This window comes from Aplysia californica, unplaced genomic scaffold, assembly GCF_000002075.1.
Source record: "Aplysia californica isolate F4 #8 unplaced genomic scaffold, AplCal3.0 scaffold00278, whole genome shotgun sequence".
Lineage (NCBI taxonomy): Eukaryota > Metazoa > Mollusca > Gastropoda > Aplysiida > Aplysiidae > Aplysia > Aplysia californica.
Window position 1 is genome coordinate 34,895 of NW_004797548.1, and position 10,167 is coordinate 45,061.

General features: G+C 40.9%; 1 protein-coding gene across 1 annotated transcript in view; it reads right to left on the reverse strand.

The window, feature by feature from the left end:
- LOC101853328 overlaps positions 1-7,099 on the reverse strand; it is a 15,437-nt gene extending 8,338 nt beyond the window's left edge. Inside the window, exons 1-3 of the mRNA XM_013084201.2 lie at positions 6,935-7,099; positions 3,859-3,978; positions 307-466 (exon numbers count right to left, since the gene is read on the reverse strand). Coding sequence (XP_012939655.1) covers positions 307-466; positions 3,859-3,969 — 271 coding nt within the window. The 5' untranslated portion in view covers positions 3,970-3,978; positions 6,935-7,099. The remainder of the gene's footprint in view (positions 1-306; positions 467-3,858; positions 3,979-6,934) is intronic.
- Between the last annotated feature and the right edge of the window lie 3,068 nt (positions 7,100-10,167).

Here is a 10,167-nt window from a genome sequence, read left to right on the forward strand (position 1 = left end):
GAGAGAGAGAGAGAGAGAGAGAAAGAGAGATGTTACGGATGGATTGAAATTCCCCTCAACAAAATATGACTTTAAGTATTTAGGAGGTGGAAGACCTTCCATTTAATCATGCCTGGTCCCCACGGGGAACAGACCCATGAAGTCACACACAGAGGCGTGAAAATTGCTCCAACAAAAGTTCAAAAATTCCAGTTGGGAAATGTAGCCTGGAGTGCTAGCAATGCAGCCCCACCAGAAAACCCCAAAGCTAAGAGAGAGAGAGAAATTCCTGATCCTTAACATTACAATAAAACAAAAAGTACAAACCTTCGAGCTTGCCAAAATCGTACACCCCACAGTCTTTTCCGTCAGCTAACGGTACCTCTATGCAAGCCCAGAAGAGTCCTCCGTAAAACTTTGACAACTTCATGTCCCCCAAGAGAGGGATAGTAAAGTCAAACAGCCCAAGAATGTTGTTTGCGCTGATCTGCAAAAACGATCCAAAATTCAGAAATAATGTTTGCCCTGCTGTAAGCTGACAAAATGTCTTTTTCATTTGGCGTTAGAATTTCTCATTTGCTAAATTTAAAGCTTGATCAATTACCCTACATGTGTGAACAAAATGTTACAAAATCAAAGTGAAAGTGACAAATTTTTAAATAAATTAGAATTCAAATTTCTGAAGAACGCTATTTCTAAATGCTTATGCTGGATTGGGCATGTTCTGAGAAGAGAACCAGACTCTATTGTGAAGACTACCCTCCACTGGACACCCGAAGGACATCCCAAGAGGGGCAGATCCAAAGTGACCTGGAGACGCACAGCAGAGTCTGAAATGAAGTCCTGGAACCATTCGTGGGGGACGTTGACCATGACGGCCCAAAACAGAGCTGGAGATCCTTTGTTGCTGCCCTAAACGCCAGATGACGTAACGGGTAGTAAGTAACGCAGACAAAAGAACTTCTTTTACTCGAAACTGCTGTGAATCAAAAAAGGTGTTTTGTCAGCTAACAGCTGTACATTTAAAGCGAGCTGCCACACATTTTTGCTCTTGCCGCAGGCAGATGCATTGTTACCAACCAAGAGCCCCAGTTCAAAAGTTAAACAGCAAAACCTTCCGAGGCAAAAACTTCGCTACCTCAGAATTACAAAGCTCTATCAGACATTTTTGGCAGTTTTGAGTTACTAAGAGGTCAGATACCAAATGTTCTATCAGCCCTATCAAAACCGAAAGATTATTCAGAGTCGTTATCAAGATATTCAAAGAAATAAATTCACAAAAGCTTGACATGTTGTGAAAATCTAACATTTTTATATCAATTTTCTCAAAGCCAGGTACTGAGCAGATAGAACTTTGTAATTCTAGGGTAGCGACTTGTGGTGTCAAGAACAAGCAAGCACGTAGGCCTCCGCTCACTAGGGCTGGATCCTGCTCGCCAAATTTGAGAATGGCGATTCGCGATTCAGTCGGCTTCAAAGAATCGCGAGTACGCGAGAGCTCGCGGAACTGTGGCGGAACACTGACTGAAACGGAACAGTGTCATATCAACGCCACTTGGCGAGCGCGAGTCCCACTCTTGTTGTTCCGCCATCCTCTGCGCCCCACACCCTTTGTTGCGCTGCTCTATCAGCAGACCTCAATTAGTGACCCCCATAAATTCACCCCCCCCCCCCCAACCCCATGATTCGCTAAAACAATGGCTCCATAAAATTCCTTCAGTCTATTGGTTGGACCCCGTTCATTTTGTTTTAATAGGGGTTTGGACTATTCCATCTTTTGTAAAATAAGGGGAGCCTTACTGTTCCGTTCCGTTCTTGCGCTCGTGACTCGACTCACGACCCAGCAGTAAGTTAAACAAGCTACAAGGTGGTGACAGCGACAGGGGAGGGAATCGGGAATCGTTGGGCGATACTGTTCCGCGTTCCGCTGAAGTGAATCGTGAATCGCGTTCCGCAGGCAAGAGTGGCGATTCAGTTCCGTTCTCACGCTCGCGACCCCGCTGTACCGCTCACAGCCGGCTCAGGTCACTTGCCGGTTCATGACATCACAAACGAGCAGCAACTCCATAAGCAAGCCGTAAATAAAGAAACCGTGGTGTATCTGGGGTCTAAATTTTTTTTAAAGACCCATTTAAAAGGCAATAACTCATTCAATATTGGACAGATTTCAACAAAACTTCAGAGATAAAATTCAACCAGGGGTACGTTACATTTGGCAATATGAAAAATATCCCCCAACATATGTCATATTCCAAAAAAAACCCCAACAAATTTTCACAAATTTATACCTAAATTAAAGGAAACCCTAAATTTTGCAACTTCTTAAAATCAACCATATTGTCATTATTGTTCTGCTTCAAACGGTCACCCTTTGGGCCTCGAAAAACATAATTAAACATAATTGATATTACGAAATAAACTCAAGGCAGGTTGTGGAAATTTCAATCTCCAGGTGTTTATTAATTCTCTCCTATACGCCACTGGAAATTATGAATAAACTTTCGGCATGTTTCCGTGGCGATTTTTCGGACCTTTTGTTCAACATTGAGTTTGAACTGTTTGATTGTCAGGGGGTTGTTTCTGTGGACTCCGTGAGATAAAAAAACCCAAAGGTAGGACTTGAAGGGGTTCAAGTCTGGGGGGGAATTGGGTAACCATGCATTCATTTGTAAAGTTTCAGCTTATAAGATGTTCCCCAAACCTTTCTTGCAACCATACAAGGAACACTCGTCACGTGGGGCGCCGCCCCATCCCATTGGAGCCAGGCCTCTTCAACATAACACATTTTCCTCCCTAAACTTCTCCAAAACCTTCTCAGCACACTGAGATTTGTGATGTGACTATTATGGTTTTAGAGTCCTTCCTCTGAAACCAGACCAGCCCGATCACTCCCCTGTTGCTGAACAGGAAAAAGTAAAATTTTGCGTTTTACCCAATTTTGGCCAAAATTTTGAAAACGTAATATTTTTTGAACACATATATTCTTCTTCATATTTACAAAAATTCATGTCTCCCTGGTTGAATTTTATTTGTTCAAAGTTTTGTTGAAATTAGTCTAGAGATGAGTAAGTTTTTGCCCTTTAAGTTTAAGTGGGTCCTCTTTTATTTTAGACACCCTGTACTTGTGCTCTATAGTCCGACCGCAAGAGATTCATTTGTGAGGCGACAAGGAGGAATCAGGCGCTTGTCATTTTTGGCGCATATAATATGGAGTTTATTCGTTTTATTTTAAAGGTTATTCATTTGCCTTGCTTTCGATGAAAAAAATATCCATTTATCTTGAACAGATTTTGTCAAGATATTTGCAAATGAAGGAGGTGTGGTCGCATGGTTTCAGAAGTAAAATATGCGAAAAAATGGTCGCCAAAATTGGGTGACTTCCAAAGCTTAAGAGTCCTTGGACACTGCAAATTTACATTTTTTGTGTATTCAATCAACGTTTGTCCATAAAATCCATACATGAAAGTGTTTTTGAATGGACACACAAGGTGTTGGGCCAAAAAACAAAAATCCTTTAAAAAAATGTCCAAACTCGCCGAAAAATGCCGGTTTCTCGGATTTCAATATTTTGATGAGCGCCTGATTTCACCACGATGCCTCACATTTATTCGAGGATATTCATTAGAAGTGAACATTTGTTTATAAATTCATGAAAAAAACTGTCTGCGGTCAGAACTCAACACTGATACACTGTATGTAATGCATGCATTAAATAATGATCACATAAATAAAGAGCATAGAGCTTGCTGTGGAGTAGGAATTTGCGCTCTATACAGCAGATACTCTCTATTTTTATTATTGTTTTATTAATATTATTTCTTTATTATTAATATAATTATTTTATTGTTATTAATATCATTAATATATCTCTGAACTTACACTTCCTTTTCTCCAGTATGGTGCAATGGACCCTGTCAGACACAACAGGAAACCAATGACAACCCCAGCGAAGCTCAAGCGCTGTGCATTGCTGTACTTCAGAAGAGCCATCTTAGCAACCTAGGAGGAGTCAGAAAAGAAAGGGGAAATTTTTTAAGTAGGTACTAAAAACATAGAGATCAGATTCCCATGCACAAATGTGAGGTATTATAATTGTGAAATCTCGCAAAAAATAATGAAAAAGAAGAAGCAAACACTTTTTTTCCACCAATTGTGTATTTTTGCTGAGGGTTTTTTTGTGTAGGGCTCAAAACCTTTTACGTCCATAAAAACCAATTCCAGCATGGATTTTATACTGTTTGATTCGATTGGGTTCTCGAAATAAAGTTACATCTAGCAGAAGCTACCATTTTGATCGCGCGCTGCTAAGGAATGTAAACTAACAGAGTCTGGATTTCCATTCATAAAAATGCCTACAATTCAGTTTCCCACTTGGGGCGAAAAATGAGAAAGAGAGCCATCTTCTTTCGTCTTGTAGCAGATTGCAGTGTTTAAGAAGGAAGCACAGGAACTTTGCTGTGAATTGGAAAACTTACCATCCTGTGAACGGAACAATAGTTACAGGCACCGCTGTGCTGGGGAACCAACACATACCTCGCGACATTGAAGGGTGGACTTAGTTAATGTGTGTCGCAGCGTGGTGGAATCAGGCACTTGTCAATTTTGAGGCATATTGAGTTATTGTATAACCTTGTTAAAGCCTTGGCTTTTAGTGATAAAAATATCTATCAATTTATCTTGAACAGAAGTCAATATGCGACTTGAGGAGGTGGGGATACCCTGGTATCAGACGTACAAGTAGCGAGAAAATGGCTGCAAAAGTTTGGTGACTTACAAAGCTGAATGTCCTTGGAGAATACAAATTCACAATTTCGCGTCTTTAACTTTTATCAGCGTTTTTTTCGTAAAATCTACACAATATGTGTTTTTAAAACAACATGACAAGGTGTTCAGCCCCAAAAGAACATTATTAGAAAATTACTCAACCGCCAGAAAAAAGCTGGTTTCTTTGATTTCATTTTTTGACGAACATCTGATTTCACCATATCGTCGGCGGAGAATTCTAACCGTCCAACTCCGATTTCATAAATTTTGCAGGAGAGACAAAAAACTGAATTCAAAGGCTCCTATGGGGATTTACTATCTTTAAATACGCTAGACTGGAATACATGACTCTACTTTTAAGTATTTAAAACAAAATTGCCGAAATTTTATTATTTTAAGTGCTAAACCAGAGTTATACGGATAGACCGCTCAGTTTTGGATTTCTAACCGTCCAAGTGTCGATGAAACGAATTGTTCGTTTAGAATTCTCCAACCCGGCGGGGACGCCACGCGCTTCGTTACGTCTAACCCAGTCATCGTGACACGTTAGTGTTACCGAACAACTCGAAATGACTACACCTGCAGTCAATCCAACAGGAAGCCTACTATAAAAGTTCTAATTAGTACTACATAGTACTGTAGATCTAGAATCTAACAATAATACTGTTTTATTATATTATCTAAAACTGAACGTCGCACTTTATTTCCACATAATTCTAATTAGGCAATGGGCTTGTCGACAGATTGAGTGCGTCGTTAAGGATTTACTATAAAGCTACTAGATCTATTTGATCCTCCATTCTCAAGGAAATTGTGAGAAGGATTGGTTTCTTGTCTAGCTACAAGAGAGAGAGAGAGAGAGAGAGAGAGAGAGAGAGAGAGAGATCTAGAATCTATAGCCTTTTTTTACTTTTAAGGCTGTAGTTATTCGCACAGGGTGTGTGAATAATATTATAATGGAATTGTATTCGCACAGGGTGTGTGAATACTGTGAATACTGTGAAATTTTATTCGCACAGGGTGTGTGAAAACTAGATTCTATGAAATTATATTCCCGCAGGGTGAGTGAATACTACAAAATAATATTATTGGCACAGGGCGTTTCAAAAGAAGGATGGAAATGTGTGTGTGTGTGTGTGTGTGTGTGTGTGTGTGTGTGTGTGTGTGAGAGAGAGAGAGAGAGAGAGAGAGAGAGAGAGAGAGAGAGAGAGAGAGAGAGAGAGAGAGAGAGAGAGAGAGAGAGAGAGATGAGTGCATGCTTAACCCTAAAACTGAAAGAAGTATGTCATCTGATGCAAAGTTATTTTAACATTTAAAGAGTGTGACAAACGAGGTCCAAAATCAGCATAGGCTCGAGTCTCAACCCTGTGCTAATAATTTCTTATTCGCACTCCCGGTGTGAATAATATTAATTCTTATAGGTAGATCTAGCGTCAATTGCCACCGAGTGATGCAGTGGCAATTGACAAAAATTGACTTTTTGTCAATTGCCACCGAGTGAAGCGGTGTCAAGTCTGAAAACAACACCATCTTTAGCATTATACATAATGTGTGTCTAATGGGTCAATTTGTTCCCAACTAATTTCATTGGACGAGCATCTTGTCTAGAGCTACGGCTACGGTACCAACTTGGCGTGTTTTCAATGAGACGTAGGCCTAGATCTAGGCTAGCCTTAGCCTACACTTCGGTGTAGAACCAACACAGGCAATTCTAGACTAGATTTAGAAGTAGATATCTAGATTCTATATATCTAGATCTAGATCTAGAAGGTCACAAACGCACACAAACTACTGAAGCAGAAATTCACGTTATATCGGGGAACATAAATCGGGGGACAGGGGTCAGGAAAAGACACACACACACACTCACTCACTCACACACACACAAACATACACACAAACACACACACACAGATGGACAGAGAGGCGAACGCACAACACCAAGCACTCGAGCACAATAAGCTAGATCTAGATCTACCCACCAACGCGAAAGAGCTCCAATTTACTCGGTGGCAATTGACAAAAAGTCAATTTTTGTCAATTGCCACCGCGTCACTCGGTGGCAATTGACACTACTATTCTTATATATGCGCACACCTTGTGTGAATAATCACTTCCTCCTACTTTTAAATAAGACTGAGCTCTCTAGATTTCCACGTCTATAGAGGAAGACAAAGTAAAATAGATTTACCAGGAGGAGAACAACAGCTCAAGTTGTCAGGTCTAGATCTACGTTGCAAAAACAAACTTTGAAAAACTGTGAGATCACCGTGTCGACAGTAGGCCTAGATCTAGATTCTAGATCTGAAACTGCAAGTGGTCTCGTCACAAAGACTGCTGTTTAAGATATGCGCGATAGACTTGCGCAGTGGCAAGAGATTAGCCTAAAACTGAAACTGAAACCGCCAGAGGGAAAAGGAGGAAAGGGGGGGGGGGTACAAGGAGGAGGCTTTTTTCCGGGAACTCCTGTCCTTCCGCGTGTTCCACGAATCAATCGAAGTCGAAGTAGCGGGTGTAGGAAAAGTGCTGGTGATTGGAGGTTGAGATTGCTGATACACATAGAGTTATCTCCTTTTAAACTAGAGTCAGAGACTCTTAACTTAAATATAGGCTATTGTTTATAATTAAATACTCTCTGCTAGAGTCCGTACGAGGTCATGTGACACGGAAACTCGGAAACTTTTGAGTTTGTTGGCGGTCATTATTCAGTTGGCGAAAACGTTTATTTACAAGTGAGTGCGCGTGTCTCTGCTCTTACGCTTGATTCTAACGTTATGTTAAGTGATTCTCTTAAAAGTTCAAGCATGTGAAACCTCTAGATCTAGATCTAGTCCCTTTCTGGATTAACGTCTTATTGGGTCCAATCGTGTATACATTATATACATAGCCGCTTGAAGCTGTGCTTAGAAAGCACAGTTGAGTATGCATTATCACATGTACGCAGATCAGGGGCGGCTCCTGGGGCTAAAAAGTGGGCGTGCACAATTATTAATGCTATCACAAGCTGAAGATAGCCAAGGGCATAGTAAATGGGATGGTGTATAATTTTAGGATCTTTGGGTTTGTGAGGGAGGACTTCGTGCTTTTATTTTCACTCCTTTTTCTTGTCGCATTGATTTCTATAACTAAATCTGTTTGTTAGCTAAACATCAATTTCGTTCATCTTGCATTGGAACTGAACACTCAAGTACCCAGTAATAACTTACTTTCACCACTCCACAACAAAACCATTCAAAGACACAACTCATAGGACGGTGACTTAAGTATGTCACGCTCACCTCTCTCGGGTTCACGGCCACAAAATCATTTAAAATAGCCTAGTGGCAAGACATTGAATCAATCAGAATTCGCTTGAGCACTATGCTGGATTGCTCCGAGGCTCACAAAATTTTGGCATAGAATAGTGTATAGTCTATGGCGTTTATTTTTAGACTGCCTACTGTGGGCTATGTTTCGGCACTATTCGGCAGGAGCACATTTGAGATGTGCCGACTTATTAATATTAATGTACCGCCAAACTCGCTACGAGTGTCGTCATCGCTTGGGTTGTCCCAAAGAGCGATTTATCAGTCTGGCTATCATTGTTGAATCTCCTATTATGTTTAGTTAAAGCGCTTTGGCTTTGTTTTGCGGCGCTATAGACACAGAAATGACAGTTACGGCGCCAGCGAGGACCTTGTTTTGATATAATATTTGACTAGTATTTGTTTCTGGCGTCTTTGATTTTATTATCGTGGGTGCTTTACGTAAAAGAACAATAAAAAATTCTGGGCGGCACTGCACGACCGTGCTCTATGGACGAACCGCGCCTGACGCAGATGATACACAGTTATAAATCTCTTCCACCACCGGATGTTAAAACATTGCCTGCCACCATGGGTATGTGCATTGATAATGTCAAGAACTGGATGATTGATAATAAACTCCAGCTTAATGAAGATAATACTGAAACTCGTTTATGTAACCCAAAGAAAAGCCATATCCCCACAGACGTCGAGATCTAGATCCATTTGGGGTTCCCATGACACCCACATCTTTTCATACTTCTTTTTAAAAGTTCTATAGGCCCTATACACTTTGATTCGGTCAAAAAGAAATAAACCACTTCGTAGATAAAGTGCTGGTGAAGAAATAAAGGGGTTTATTTTCTTCTTTGATTTCAAGCCTAGATCTAGAACGCTGTATTATTGCTATTTAGTAACCTAGACAGTACGCCACGGCGCCCATGTAAAAAAAAAAAAAAAAAGTAACAAGGACCAAGCCTCGCCTATCGCGTAAGAGGGAGAGAGAAAACATGCCCAGCCCGCTGGTTTAGCTTGAATTCCTTCACACAGCTCGCCAACTGAAGCATGGCGGACGCTGCTGTCGAATGTGGCCATCGCGCAGCAAGGCGAGAGAGGGGCGTACTGCATCTAGAGCCTATAGTGTATGGCTTTTTCTGGGAACTTCTGTCTTTCTTTCTGCTTGTTCCACGAATCAATTGAAGTGGCGGGTGTAGGAGAAGTGCTGGTGATTGGAGATTGAGATTGCCGATAGGTAGGCCTAGATATATAGTAGACTAGATCTAGTGGTCTGTGAATTGATCTTAGTTTAGATGTAGATCTAGTTTAGTTAGAGTTTTACGGCGCTCGCAACTGCATACGGTCATGTGGGCGCGCAAAACACGATTTGGTTGCATTCACAACAGTTCACAGCACTGCTTGACTTTTTTTCGATGAAAATGTTTAAAATTCGTGGTGAAGAAATTTTTTAAGTTCAAAAGAACATTTTAAATATACGTTTTTCACAATTTATCGTAAAGGCGAATTATAAGGTAATATGAGCGCGCAAAACAGGTCAGTTGTTTTCACGTTACTTCACTGCACACCTTGCCTTGGTTTTATTTTGTAAGTCATGGTTGAAGTATTTCAAAATGCATAGTAAAAAAAAAGTAGATTTATAAAAGCATTAATTTACGACACTGTTAACATTTTTCAAATTTTGTTGACAAACGCTTCGAGACGCCAAGCAAAATATTTGGTAACGATCCTCGGCTTATTTTTCGCTCGCATTATAACGACTTTCCGATAGCGAAGTGGCTATTCGGACTAGAGTCCGAACAGCCGCTGGAGGCTATTCGGACTCAAATTCCAGTGCGCGAGCGCTATCAGGCGCAATCACCGGTTGTACCGTAAGCGAGGTCTATACTCGAGTCCGAATAGTCTCCCGTTGTTATTCAGACTTTTAACTACTGGTAGCATAGTATTACACTACAAGCATTTCATAAGGGATCTCAGTCCTTATAAGACAGCCCTCTCTCTCTCTCTCTCTCTCTCTCTCTCTCTCTCTCTCTCTCTCTCTCTCTCTCTCTCTCTCTCTCTCTCTCTCTCTATCTATCTATCTATCCCTCTTCCCCCAACCTTCTCTCTGCCTGTCTGTCTGTCT